Genomic DNA, 14,943 nt, shown 5'->3' with positions numbered 1-14,943 from the left:
CTGAGCGCCCAGTGCACCACCAGTCCTGTCATTCACCAATCGGCCAGAGAGAGCAGCCATATATGTGCAGGCAAATTTAACTTCCCGGAATAGATCTGCATGGCGAAATCCAAACCAAAAATGCGCCCACAAAGGTGTCGAGAAGAAGCAACTACTAGCTTCTTCATATATCCACCACCAGATCAATGATCATCTTAATAAAACACATGCTCAGGCTTGTTCTAAAAAAAATCAATGATCAACTTAGCTAACGGTTCGACCCCAAAGTTCTCTACTGAGTTAATGTTCTGCCCTTCGCCGTTTACTGCTAGAACAATACCCCCACCAACCCCGCTCTAGGCTTTAATGCAAAGCATAAGCGTTTCAGATATAGTTATACAGAAGCACAATTATTCTAATGAAAAGAATTATAGAAGCAGCTAATTTACGGCCGTCCATATTATAAACCATCCATATAGCCACCTTATTTTTGGAAGGAAAAAACAATGCCGGCTAAATTTCCTTTCTTCTTCATTTTTTTCAGAGGAGTGTGGGGAAACGGGTAGGCTACGCTAGCATCACTACCGCATAAACCCAAGATACTTGCGAGTAGAAGATCATAGATCGTTACCACTAGACGCGCAGCGCAGCGGAAGAAGTCGCGCGTCGATGTAGAGGAAGTAGTCGATCACGTCCCACGAACCGAGCTCCTCGTACTTGATCCCAGCAGCCGATCAGCGCAGCAGTCGCAGCAGCGCCTCCACGGAGTCCACACGTACGGGGATGAAACGCCGGGCGTCGGTGTGCTAGCACCGCACGCACGGCAAGGGCGGCGGCCGAGAGAGAGGGAGGGGCGGCGGCTAGGGAGGTGGCGCGGCTCAGGTCATCGCCCCCCTAGCCCCTCCCTCATATATAGGGCGTACTAATGGGCTTCTATCTCATAGGCCCATTAGTAACCCTAATCCCTCTTGGATTAATATCCACTTGGGCCTTTAAACCGTATTATGATGATGGGCTCTTGGGCATATCACCAACAATCTCCCACTTGCACTAGAGACAATCATACATGCAAGCTTTCCAACATTCCAAGCCCCTTAAGTGTGTGACCCATTAGGTTCATGTGTAGGTGGTCGTGATCGGAAATCATTTCCGAATCACAAGTCAATAGCGGCACCTAGCAGGGCATAGTGACTCACAAATACACATAAAGATCATATCGGCCGAACCATAGATATACTCATACACCGATCCCTTTGCCACACGATACCAGTCAAGCTCAAAGCGAGATGCGTGCCACCTTTGTGATAGCTCGACCATTCTCTCGATCTAATAGTGGATTCTATTCATAACTAACCTTTAGTCATCATGATTAACTCTTTAATCACTTTGGCATGGCCATGCACTTTCAAATCCAACTATCTCGAGGGGCCCAGAGATATCTCTCCCGTTATCTAGGAGGGGCAAATTCCATCTTGATCCGCTCACATCTCATTCCATGTTTCATGACATACTTGTAAGCTGCTTTTGTAACTACCCAGTCACGGAGTAGCGTTTAGCAGCCCTAAGATGCACCACTACACACAGTGAGAAACAATGGCGATCTCAGGTCTAAGGATTCAGTAGGTATAACACTCAAGAACAACTGATGGCACATACAAAATAACAATCCCAACATTGTCTTGGAGTGGGTCAATCCAACACCATGTTCACCAACATGTGTCCACATCATTAATCCGATATCTCCATATCCATGATCCGTGAAACATGATCATCAATTAATGCATGTGCTAGTCTCAACATCGTTGTTGTCCCACACAACGACATAAACTAGGGATAATTTAGAATCATATCATTTTCAACAAAGAGTTTCACGAACAAGTCACATACTTGATAGTCAATGTAAAATAATCATCCATGGAACAAATAACAATTATTTATCATTACATAAACATACTCATGACACAAAATCTCTCATGCACACTAGAATCACTGATGTAAGTATCTAATACCCATAGATCTCATGTGCGCCTCATGCTTTGGTTGTGGGAGAGGCTTCGTCAACGGATCAGCAACGTTTGAATCCGTGTGCACCTTGCAAACCTTCACATCTCCTCTCTCAACAAAGTTACGGATGAGGTGATACTTCCGCAGTATATGTCTGGACTTCTTAGTTGTTCTAGGCTCCTTTGCTAGTGCAACGGCACCACTATTATCACAATAAAGGTCCACTGGACTGGACGCACTATGAACAACACCCAAGTCAGAAACAAACTTTCTGATCCAAACAGCTTCTTTTGCAGCTTCGGAAGCTGCAATATACTCGGCCTCTGTCGTCAAATCAGCCACCGTATCTTGCTTGGAACTCTTCCAGCTCACTGCCCCACCATTGAGGCAGAAAACAAAACCGGATTGCGATTTGGAGTCATCTTTGTCTGTTTGAAAACTAGCATCGGTGTAACCCTTTACAAGGAGCTCATCTTCGCCTCCAAATATTAGGAACATATCCTTAGTTCTTCTCAAGTACTTAAGGATACTCTTTACAATTGTCCAGTGAGGTTCACCGAAATCTGACTGATACCTGCTCGTAACACTTAGAGCAAAGGAAACATCTGGGCGCGTGCAAAGCATAGCATACATGATCGACCCTATGGCTGAAGCATAAGGAATCGTACTCATCCTCTTTTGCTCATCAGGTGTTGTAGCACACTGACTCTTGCTTAGAGTAATGCCATGTGACATTGGCAAGAAACCTTTCTTGGAATCTTGCATATTGAACCGATTCAATATCTTGTCAATGTACGTGTCTTGGCTCAATCCAATTAGCCTTTTTGATCTATCTCTATAGATCCTTATACCCAGAATATAAGCCGCCTCTCCTAAATCCTTCATCGAAAAACTCTTTTTCAATGAGGTTTTAACGGCTTCAAGCATTGGAATATCATTTCCGATCAGTAATATGTCATCCACATATAGGACCAGAAACACAAGTGCGCTCCCACTAGCCTTTTTGTAAACACAAGGCTCATCTTCATTCTTGATGAAGCCAAACCCTTTGACTACTTCATCAAAACGAATATTCCAACTCCGAGATGCTTGCTTCAATCCATAGATGGACCTCTGAAGCTTACATATTTTCCCAGCATTTTTAGGATCGACAAAACCTTCAGGCTGTGTCATATACACATCCTCACTTAGATGTCCATTAAGGAAAGCAGTTTTGACATCCATTTGCCATATCTCATAGTCATAATATGCGGCAATTGCTAGGAGAATCCGAACAGACTTTAGCATTGCGACGGGCGAAAAGGTTTCCTCATAGTCAACACCTTGAATTTGTCGGAAACCTTTCGCCACCAATCGTGCCTTATAGATGTGAACATTTCCATCCATGTCTATTTTTTTCTTAAAAATCCACTTACAGTCGACATGTCTCACACTGTCAATTTGATCGACCAAGTTCCAAACTTGATTATCATGCATGGATTTTAACTCGGATTCCATGGCTTCAAGCCATTTGTCGGAGTCGGGTCCCATCATTGCTTCTTTGTAGGTCAAGGGCTCATTATTTTCCATCAATAATACATGGCGCTCCTCCGTAATAAGGAGGTTGAGCTTGTCAGTAGCGCGACGTGCCCTTATAGACCTTCGTGGGGCTGGTGCCTCAACTACGGGTTGTGCAACATCTTGCACATCCCGTGGATCTTCAGTGGGTGCTGAAATAGTTTCGGGTGTTTCCTGAATTTCTTCAAGTTGCACCTTGCTCCCACTAAATCCTTTTGAGAGAAACTCCTTTTCTAAGAAAACACCATTGCGAGCGACAAACACTTTGCCTTCCACCTTATTGTAAAAATAATATTCTTTGGTTTCCCTAGGATACCCCACAAAGAAACATTTGTCTGACTTTGGAGTGAGCTTATCAGACATCAAACGTTTGACATAAACCTCACATCCCCAAACTTTGAGAAAAGATAATCCGGGACGTTTCCCAGTCCATATCTCATATGGTGTCTTCTCAACAGACTTACTTGGAACCCTATTCAGTGTGAACGCAGCAGTTTCAAGAGCATAACCCCAAAATGACAATGGAAGATCAGCTTGGCTCATCATGGACCTAACCATGTCCAACAAGGTTCGGTTCCTCCGTTCGGATACCCCATTCCATTGAGGCGTTCCGGGCGGAGTTAGCTGCGGAATAATTCCACATTGCTTCAAATGATCACCAAATTGAAGGCTCAAATATTCTCCTCCACGATCAGATCGCAGAAATTTAATTGTCCTGCCTAATTGATTTTGTACTTCATTCTGAAATTCTTTGAACTTTTCAAACGATTCAGACTTGTGCCTCATTAAGTAGATATAGCCATATCTACTAAAGTCATCAGTGAAAGTAATGAAGTACTGAAAACCACCTCTGGCTATTGAGCTCATTGGTCCACATACATCAGTATGTACAAGTCCCAACAAGTCACTCGCCCTCTCACTCTGACCAGTGAAAGGCGCTTTGGTCATCTTTCCAAGCAAACAAGACTCACATGTGTCAAATGATTCAAAATCAAATGAGCTTAACAATCCATCTTTATGGAGTTGTTCAATGCGGTTCTCATTTATATGACCTAAGCGACAATGCCAAATAAAAGTGGGATTCAAATCATTTGGTCTAAGCCTCTTAGTATTAATGTTACAGATAGATTTATCCTCAAGATCAAGAACATATAATCCATTCACCAATGGACAATGAGCATAAAAAATACCATTGCAAAAGATAGAACAACGTTTGTTCTCAATTACAATCTTAAAATCACCAACTTCTTCCAAACATGAAGAAGAAATAATGTTCTTACTCAAAGAAGGAATGCAATAACAATTATTTAATTCCAAAACTAATCCGGAGGGTAGAGACAAGTGGTAGGTGCCGACCACCAACACCGCAACCTTTGCGCCATTGCCGACCCGAACGTCCAACTCGCCTCTTGCAAATCTTCTAGTCTCATTTAGACCCTACAACGATTTGCAAGTGTGAATCATCGATCCAGTATCAAATACCCATGATTCACTAGAAGATAATGCAATATTTATTTCTATAACATTTATACCTGAAGTGGAAGTCTCACTTCCCTTCTTCTTCTTCTTTTCTTCCAAGTACTTCTTGCAGTTTCTAGACCAATGTCCCTTTTCATGACAGTGGAAGCATTCATCTTCAGAAGTAGGGCCAGATTTGGCCTTAGGTGCTGGCTTTAGCTTAGAGCCTGAGGACTCACCACCGGAACTCTTTTCCTTGCCTTTACCTTTGGGATTAGGAGGCGTCCAACGCTTCCTCTTTTTGTTCCCCTTCTGAATCATCATCACATGATTGGGATTCTTCTTAATGCTCTCCTCTGCTGTTTTTAGCATCCCATGCAACTCATTCAATGTTTTATCCAAGCCATTCATCTGAAAGTTCATGATAAAAGGCTCATAGCTCGCCGGGAGCGACTGGAGAATAACATCAGTAGCCAAGTCTTGGTGAAGTTCAGAACCAAGTCTATCCAAAGTCTCAATGTAACCAATCATTTTGATCACATGAGGACTGACTGGGCTACCTTCTGCCAGCTTGCACGCAAACAAGGACTTTGAGATATTGAACTTCTCAGTCCTGGCTTGGTTCTGAAACATCCCACGCAGCCCCTCGATCATGGTATGAGCATCTGCATGCTCATACTGCTTCTGCAGATCAGGGGACATGGTGGCGAGCATCAGACAGCTGACATCAAGTGAGTCATTGCAGTGCTTCTCATAAGCTCTGCGATCAGCAGCAGTTGCATTGTCAGGGAGATCATCAGGATATGGCTTCTCAAGAACATACTCCTTTTTCTCTTGCCTGAGAACAATTCTCAGGTTGCGGTACCAATCAATAAAGTTTGTTCTATTTAACTTTTCTTTCTCAAGAACAGAACGCAAATTGAAAGCGGAATTGTTACTGGCAGACATGATCTACAACATTAAAGTAAAGCAAGATTTCAGCACTAAGTTTATGTAAAGACTTTCATTAACTGATTTAACAAAAGACAACCTACTATATCAAAGTCATCTTCCCTCTAATGACATATAGTGGTTCAAGATCCATAATCACTAAAATTCTAGTGAGCTTTAGCATCACGGCTAGAAAAGTAGTGATACAGGTAAGTAACAAATTACTAATCACATCTCTATGCGACTCTTGTTTGTTGGGTGGCATCCAATGCCCCGGCCCCAACCCTATGCCTTAAAGCCCAAAACTGTTTTGATAGCTTTGCTGAGTAAACCAATACTATGCTTGTGAATGTCCGACATCCACCCTATACAAAAGTGATAGCTGAGGGTACTCTACTTTGGTAAACCTACCACACAACGATCAAAATTTATAGGTGCAGCTATTGGTAAAAGGCATCAAAAACTCAAACTTTTCTGAGGGAAGCTATTCTATCATGATTAAAGCATCCACCATATGTAAAAGCATGAAAGAATAGTATGACAGGAAAATAAACATCACAGGCATATAATCATATTATATTGTGAATAGTATGGCCTCTTGCATCACAATGGGCTCCATCGCCATGGCTCCAAGGTGACCTCCATTGCCATCCATCTTGTCTTGTGGTGATCATCATCGCCATCATGATTGAAACCTCCATGAAAAGATACTAAGCTACTACATCTAATAGCTAGTGAAATAGTTACATGAGGATTCAAACATCACAAGTCGACACGCAGGTCGTTATACAATAATGGTGCAACCTCAACCCGGTTGTGTTAACTTGCGACACGCAGGCCGCACAAATCATCACATACATCATCACATGACATTGAGGCCATACCATTCACATCACACCCTGCAAAAACAAGTTAGGCGTACGATGTGTTCTACCAAAGTAGCGCTTGGGAAGCCGCTACAGCGAGAAAGCAACGGCGGTCCCCCGCGGGTCTCAGGGCAGCGCCCTGAAAACCTCACGGAATTACACAGATCGCATCTATGGAATCCCTATGAAAATCTCATCAGAGTGATCGCATCACCTCAAATCCGAGCCATTCATAATGCCTCAATTTTCACTAGGTCAATCACCTTGACCGTGCAAACTTTGCACTTGAGAAGACTGCATCTCCACATGACCTTGATATGTTGGTTCAATCTGCTGACTATGCACACAGTTAGTCCCGATGGTGATTCCAGCCGGTAGGGACATGTCGTATGCATAACAGAGAAAGAACACAAACTAATCTTTTGTCACATGCCGCGCAATCAACTCGCTCCAGTTTTAACCCCTTATGACCAATTGATCTAATCAAACCGTGCAAAAGTAATAGATCCAATCTACTACAACAACATATCATCTATATGCAAAAGATCCAGACCAAAAACTACGCAAGATGGCTCTGGTACCACTGTGGGGAAACGGGTAGGCTACGCTAGCATCACTACCGCATAAACCCAAGATACTTGCGAGTAGAAGATCATAGATCGTTACCACTAGACGCGCAGCGCAGCGGAAGAAGTCGCGCGTCGATGTAGAGGAAGTAGTCGATCACGTCTCACGAACCGAGCTCCTCGTACTTGATCCCAGCAGCCGATCAGCGCAGCAGTCGCAGCAGCGCCTCCACGGAGTCCACACGTACGGGGATGAAACGCCGGGCGTCGGTGTGCTAGCACCGCACGCACGGCAAGGGCGGCGGCCGAGAGAGAGGGAGGGGCGGCGGCTAGGGAGGTGGCGCGGCTCAGGTCATCGCCCCCCTAGCCCCTCCCTCATATATATAGGGCGTACTAATGGGCTTCTATCTCATAGGCCCATTAGTAACCCTAATCCCTCTTGGATTAATATCCACTTGGGCCTTTAAACCGTATTGTGATGATGGGCTCTTGGGCATATCACCAACAAGGAGTTCAGTTTGAGGCTTTGGCAACACACTTGGATGTATGCATGCATGTAAATGTGAGGGGGGAAGAATGATAGATATGCGTGCACCCAGTTTCAAAATAAAATGACCATTTTCGAATTAAGCATTCAAATCAAAATCTATTTGCACCACGCTTGTTTCAATAAGAGCTTCAAAACAAGATCCCATGCCACTATATTTTAATGACATGAGAATACTTTTTACGGTATTCTAATTTGCTTATAACTTTTGCAAAAGTTGCTTATGGCTTTATAAAATGTTGCTTCACTTGCCCTGAGTTCAGTGAAGTGGATATTGGTGTTGATATTGCGAAGATAGACTGGTTGGTGCGATTAGCGGATGAGGGTAAATGCGGTGGGTAAATGTTTATTTCATGAACAATGGTAGGCAACTTTAGCAAGTTAATTGAGTATTTTAACTAATTTATTTTGGTATTTCTCCATTATACATAAAAATTATCTTTTAAAAATATCATCAAAATATATGTAACTGGGGTCTTAATTTGAAGGTCTCGCTGAAAGAGACACCATTGTGCAATCGAAATTTGAATTTGATGAATGGTTAAGAACTACAATTTTGTAAAGTTTTGAAATTGTTTTCATGTATCACTCCAGTTGAGCGGCATTTCATTGAACTAGACATCAAGGCGTATTGTATACTGCATGAAAATTTATGAAAAATGAAAGGATCATAGAATTTCACGTGGTCTGGTATAATTGATAGACTAGATAAGCATATAGTACACAGACATGGGTGATAACGGTCATAGCCCTAGTGGTCTTTTCACAATCCAACTTAGCCCTATTTTTTGTATAAAATTAGAGCTCAACTCTTTTAGAGCCCGGTTGATGGAAAATATACGTACAAATGGAGAAAATTAGGGCTGATTGTAGGAAAGCTATTACCAAGAAGTATAGTGTCACCCTGTTTGGTTCCTGCTAGGAACCTAGTATGCACGTTTCTCGAGAGAAGAATCTCGCATGCATGGAATACTAAATGAAGTCTGTTTGCGAAATTTTTTTAGAGATGGGTGTAACTTTTCACGACGAATCTAATGATGGTATTTAATCGATGATTGGCTACAGTGATGCTACAGTAACCATCATCTAATCACGCGGTCAAAATGCCTCATTAGATTCTTCAGGGTTTCTAGCGCAGGAGTTCTGAAGTTGGTTATGTAAACTGGCTTTGTTTGACCCGTAATTAGCGGTCAAAATATTACTATTCCTAGCACAAGAACTAACCAAACAAGGCCTGTATAAAAGTAGTTTTTACGAGGAATCTAGTTATTTATATTATTCTTCTTTTTGCAGGAAAAGAGCGCATATATTTATGATTTATCAAGAAACCGAGAGTTTACACCTCTAATCGAAGCTCTTTTATACAAACAGGACCATACCGCACAATACTTATTGTTCTTTTTGCTAATTATGTTGTGCTAATTATATTAATTCATGAGCAACTCTATTGCACTCTTCTAACATTGCTAACCTCACGTTTCAAGAAAAAACATTGCTAACCTCTCAGTTGCATTGTTTCTAGTTGCGAATAAATGTATGATATCCTTCAATAAAGTAACTTTTAGCATAAGAATGAACTAATTAGCTTGTGACATTTTTGCATAATGTGATTTACATAGTACTAAATTTTAGTATGAGTATTTGAGCAATACTTCCTGTAAATTTATATACATAATATATCAGAAAATTTTATGTCATATGTATGTATTATAATATGTGAGATATTAATACCTGAAGTGTGATGTTAGAGACCGCCTTCTTGGAAAGCAGGGAGTACTACTACGTGCTGATAAGGTTCTGATGCCTGGCTGTAGTCTAGAGTAGTAAAAGCTGGGGGTCCATGGCAGGCCCAGTGACCAGTGGCTAACAGGTCAGGCGCTGCCAGGGTCCCCTTGCAGCCTTGCTTTAGCTGCACGCTTGGTTGGCGCTGCAGGGTTTTACTGAGACCAATAAATCTATACTAGCACCCAACACTTTGTGTGGGAACTCCAACACTTTACTCTTCCATCTTCACAGTTCGCCCCGCTCTTGAATCTTTCCCTGTTTTTTTTTTCCTTTTCAAGTAGAGTCACATGGATGGTTTTAAAAGTCAAAGGTAGGATCAGCACTTCAGCAGTCAGCATATAAGAGATGCAGCAGTAGAAGGAGAGGTGCCTCCCGGTGTAACAAGTGAGAGACCCATACTCCATAGACGCGCGCGCGCACACACACAGAGGGACAGCCAAAGAAGACACTCACAAATCACAATAGCAAGGGACGAGGAAAGATTGCTCGCAAGGCACCAGGGAGGAAGAAGACAACCACGCACTACTACTATTTCTACTGCTTGTGCTTTCCCAGTGTGCGCGCGGGGCGAGAATCAGACAAGCACCTGCGGGAGCAAAACGGGGCATGGCTTCTCGCGGTAGCTTCTACTTTGTTCCCTTGCTCCTCCTGCTGATACTCTTGCTCGCGTCTCCTTCTACTGCTGCATTGTACTCATCCAAGCCTGGGAGTGGCGATGCTGGCAATGCCACTGCTGCTGCTGCAAGGCTGAAGCCGGGAAAGGAGCTGCTCAAGTACAACAGGATCAGGGCTCTGCTCAGGAAGCTTAACAAGCCGTCTCTTAAGACCATCAAGGTCTCTGCTGATAACCTGAAACCAACCTCCATCTTTGTTTGGCTATATCTCCTTTCGATCTCCCTTTGAGGTTCTTGATTTGCTAACTTGGTTGCTTGTTTGATTCTTGTGGCAGAGCCCTGATGGTGACATCATAGACTGTGTACTCTCTCACCTCCAGCCTGCATTTGACCACCCAAAGCTCAAGGGACAAAAGATTCTGGTAACACTAACAACAGCTTCTTCGTTCTACTTGCCATTTACTTATAAATTTACATGCTATGTTATAATGTTAAACCAATTTTTTGTTCATTCAGGATCCACCGGAGAGGCCAAAGAACTACAACTTCACCATTACCGGCAGTGGCAGCGGCAGCAGCGATGATGTGGTGGTGCAGGCATGGCATGCCACCGGCGAGGCATGCCCGGAAGGCACCGTGCCAATTCGGCGGACGATGGAGAAGGATCTGCTCAGGGCAAGCTCCCTAAGGAGATATGGCAGGAAGCCAGTGCGCCGGGGTGTTCGCCGTGATTCCACAAGCAGTGGCCATGAGGTTTGTTGGTCCTACAAACCTTGTTATCCATTGCCATACAGAAAGATAGGAAGGAATTAATAATTTTGTGCAACTTTTTGTTTTTAACAGACGGTATAGTTGCCATAATGTCAATTCGTAACTGTCTTAGTGACATGGTAGATGGCAGTGGCACAACCAGTGTTCTGCAATGGCATGCATATATTATTAATTACTCCATAAAACATTTTTAAATATTTTCTTCAGTTGGTACCCAAAACTGCAGCTCCAGTATATAGTAGTATGGATTAGATTTCCTCAAATATATGCATTTGCACAGCTGGGATTCATTATCTTCCTCAATTGTCAGTTGGTACCCAAAACTGCAGCTCCAGTATATAGTAGCATGGATTAGATTTCCTCAAATGCATGCATTTGCACAGCTGGGATTCATTATCTTCCTCAATTGTATCATAAAAAAAATGGAAAGAAAGAAAACAGAAGTTTCTTGTTCAGGGATAAATTAATAACCTGAAGTGCCAAAACTAGAGAAGTTACAAAAGAGAAGCCCGTGAACTTGGAATAAGATAGCACAACAATTACTACTTGCATGAATCTACAGAAGCTTCACTTGGGAAAAATCCATATGAGAAATTTTACTTTGCTTCTAGGATTAATGGTTGGCTTTGTTCTCTTCTGTAGGCCAGACTTCTTTTTTAGATCTACTGGCATCTTACATATTTCAAGATGTCCTCTGCCTGACTACATAACCTGGCCACTGAAACACATACTCTATTTAAGTCACTCGTCAGCGCAGTGGTTGGACTCCTGTCTACTAGTAGCACAGTTTTAAGTGGCCGCATGTGCAATCTCATCTCGGTCTTGATGTTGTTTATTTCCTGAATCAGGAACATAGTTTCCATGCTTATTGAGGTGATTAAATAAGTTCTCTCGTGTTAGGTTTTTGATGCTTGCTGCTAGGTCAATGACAAAGCTCTCAAATTTCTAGGATGGGTTCGAAATATGTAGTGGCCTACTGGCCTGTCATTAAACAGATAGGCCAAAGGGTTCCAAAGAACCAGGCGTTTACATAACGTTAAGTACTCATTTCCCAGTGCAGCTACTGAAGCTTCGATTGGTAACTTTAGGGCTAGATATTTGACTTCATCAATTGCAGTGGTAAACAGTCAGCCAATCAAATATTGTTGATTCTCTACTCTGTAGATCAACTTTGACTGTTGTCTAGACTCTAGACGAAATTTCAGTTCATTTAGTTGCAGTACTTCAACAGAAAACATATTGTTGCTTTCAGTTGATAAAATCGTTATCTTTGACGAAGTTTCCTCCATTTTTTCTCCACGATTTAGAGAAGATCCTAATATGTAATTTTCTTGTGGGCTAACAAGTTAACTGTGCTCTTCGAAATGCTCATGTTCATCTACATCTGGTAGTTATCGATTCCATTTAGCTTGATAGTCCTATTACCGAATCTCTGTACTATAACTCAAGGCCTTGACGTGTATCGAGCTAGCACATGAGATAAGTTAGCGGAAAACAGCAGAAGTTCAGAGTTGACAAAGATTCTCGTTTAAGATATAAAGATTCAAAGAACCTCGATTGAATTCGCCGAGAAGTCTAATATACAGCTAGGAGATGCCCAAGGGACACACAACAAGAAAGCCCCCATGTGGCTCGGAATAAGCAGGCCAAATTGTTTTCTACATCTGCAGAGAAGCTTCATTAAGCTAATCCATATCCGCAAGTTAGCGCTTCTCGAATCATGAGCTCATTTGACGTGGCCATTATAATACCGACAGCTCTGTCTTGTGTCCACAGCGTTTAATTGGCCGTGTTAGTACTGTACTACCAAGGGCCACAAGGGAGATGCCCAAGGGACACACAACAAGCAACCCCCCATGTGGCTCGGAATAAGCACGCCAAATTGTTTTCTACATCTGCAGAGAAGCTTCATTAAGCTAATCCATATCCGCAAGTTAGCGCTTCTCGAATCATGAGCTCATTTGACGTGGCCATTATAATACCGACAGCTCTGTCTTGTGTCCACAGCGTTTAATTGGCCGTGTTAGTACTGTACTACCAACTAAACTATGCAAATCTCACTACAACTCACTAAACTAGTCAAATCTCACTGCAACTCTTGTTGGTGTACATGTTACTGATGAGTTTTCACTTGGTTGTTGCAGCATGCAGTTGGGTATGTGAACTCTGAGCAGTACTATGGGGCCAAGGCCAGTGTTAATGTGTGGTCACCAAGAATAGGTGACCCATCTGAGTTCAGCCTGTCACAAATCTGGGTCATATCTGGCTCTTTTGGCAACGATCTCAATACCATCGAAGCTGGATGGCAGGTACATTTGAACAGAGGAAAATAAGCAGTCATGTTTCCGTGCATGCAAGACAGAGATTGCTGCCTCATCATAATCAGATAATTATATTAGCAGTATAAATTTCATAATCTGTGTTCTGCTTTTATAGGTAAGCCCTGAGCTATATGGGGACAGTAACCCAAGATTCTTCACCTACTGGACAGTAAGTGTGTTTAACAACAAGCATTGCGGCATTGACAGAGTCACATCTTTTGCCCACCATAGGATCCTAAGCAAACTCTCATTCGTGTAGACTGATGCGTATCAAGAAACCGGGTGCTACAATCACAACTGCCGTGGATTCGTGCAGACGACCAACAAGATTGCAATTGGGGCGGCTATTACCCCGGAATCGGTGTACAACGGCAGGCAGTTTGACATTACTCTGATGCTATGGAAGGTAACTAGTCGAGATTCCCGTTGCAAAGCTAATGCGGTGTGACTAATCATGTAATGCTCCACGATTGTTCAAGATCTCAGTAGAGTAGAAGCATTATTTTGTAGTAAAATGTATACGTGGCCATAAGTTTATCAGTATGCCGTCATTCTCAGACAGCAAGTGGTCCATGGTGTGCAGGATCCGAAGCACGGGCACTGGTGGCTGCAGCTGGGCTCGGGCCTGGTCGTCGGGTACTGGCCGTCCTACCTCTTCACCCACCTGGCGCGCCACGCCAACATGGTGCAGTTCGGCGGCGAGGTCGTCAACACCCGGCCGTCGGGGTCGCACACGGCGACGCAGATGGGCAGCGGCCACTTCCCAAGCGAGGGCTTCGACCGCGCCGCCTACTTCCGGAACCTCCAGGTGGTGGACTGGGACAACAACCTCATCCCGGCGGCCAGCCTGAAGCTCCTCGCCGACCACCCCGGCTGCTACGACATCCAGGGAGGGTCCAACAGCTACTGGGGGAGCTACTTCTACTACGGAGGCCCGGGGAGGAACGTGAAATGCCCCTGAGATTAAAAAAAATTATGATCTTGTTTTCGTTTTGCTGTTTTTTTTTTTTTGCTCTCTTGTTTGTTCTCGTTTGTTTAATGCTTTTTTCTGTTGGGTCCTTTTCTGATAGGAAGTATCTGTTTAGCCCTTTCTAGGATACCTTAGGTCTTAGATCTATCTTTTAACTCAAAAATGCATCAAAACATTAAGACTCCAGTGGGACTTGTAAATTTAAGTATACTGAATACATGATAGTGACTAGTACTCATTACGGATGACAGGATTCCACATTCAGAGACAACAAAGGAACTAGAGCGGAACCAAACGCAGGAGCGATAGTCGTAACATCAATTCCTGTTTGTAGTTCAACATGCCATACGGTGGCAGGGTGGGATTGTCGGCGGAAGAAAATAACCCCGCGCAGCCATGTAACTCTTGCCTCTACAAGCCCGGCCCTTCCAACGTCAAGGTGCTAGCAGCCCTCTTCAACGACGACGTCGGGAATGAGTCGTGCCGGCAGAGGCAGAAGGGCAAACTAGCTTCCTAGGCTGTTTCGCTGCCTTTCCTGGTTGTCTATCATTTATATAATATCGAACTTTATTTTT

General features: G+C 43.2%; 1 protein-coding gene across 1 annotated transcript; it reads left to right on the top strand.

Annotated features, from left to right (window-relative positions):
- The first annotated feature begins 9,908 nt into the window (after positions 1-9,908).
- Positions 9,909-14,616, top strand: LOC120703450. Its single transcript, XM_039987543.1, has 7 exons — positions 9,909-10,526; positions 10,642-10,728; positions 10,823-11,059; positions 13,222-13,386; positions 13,514-13,567; positions 13,658-13,804; positions 13,982-14,616. Exons 1-7 carry the CDS (start codon positions 10,299-10,301, stop codon positions 14,357-14,359), a joined length of 1,296 nt encoding a protein of 431 aa, XP_039843477.1. The 5' UTR covers positions 9,909-10,298; the 3' UTR covers positions 14,360-14,616.
- The last annotated feature ends 327 nt before the right edge of the window (positions 14,617-14,943 follow it).

Source organism: Panicum virgatum, chromosome 4K (genome assembly GCF_016808335.1).
Source record: "Panicum virgatum strain AP13 chromosome 4K, P.virgatum_v5, whole genome shotgun sequence".
Classification (NCBI taxonomy): domain Eukaryota; kingdom Viridiplantae; phylum Streptophyta; class Magnoliopsida; order Poales; family Poaceae; genus Panicum; species Panicum virgatum.
The sequence above is the reverse complement of the archived record's forward strand: the minus strand, read 5'-3'. Positions and strand labels throughout refer to the sequence as shown.

Excerpts from the sequence above, each read along its gene's own strand:
- LOC120703450 (XM_039987543.1), top strand. The coding sequence starts at position 10,299 with ATGGCTTCTCGCGGTAGCTTCTACTTTGTTCCCTTGCTCCTCCTGCTG. Across the intron at positions 13,387-13,513 it reads CCATCGAAGCTGGATGGCAG|GTAAGCCCTGAGCTATATGG; the intron begins GTACATTTGAAC and ends CTGCTTTTATAG. Across the intron at positions 13,805-13,981 it reads TTACTCTGATGCTATGGAAG|GATCCGAAGCACGGGCACTG; the intron begins GTAACTAGTCGA and ends CATGGTGTGCAG.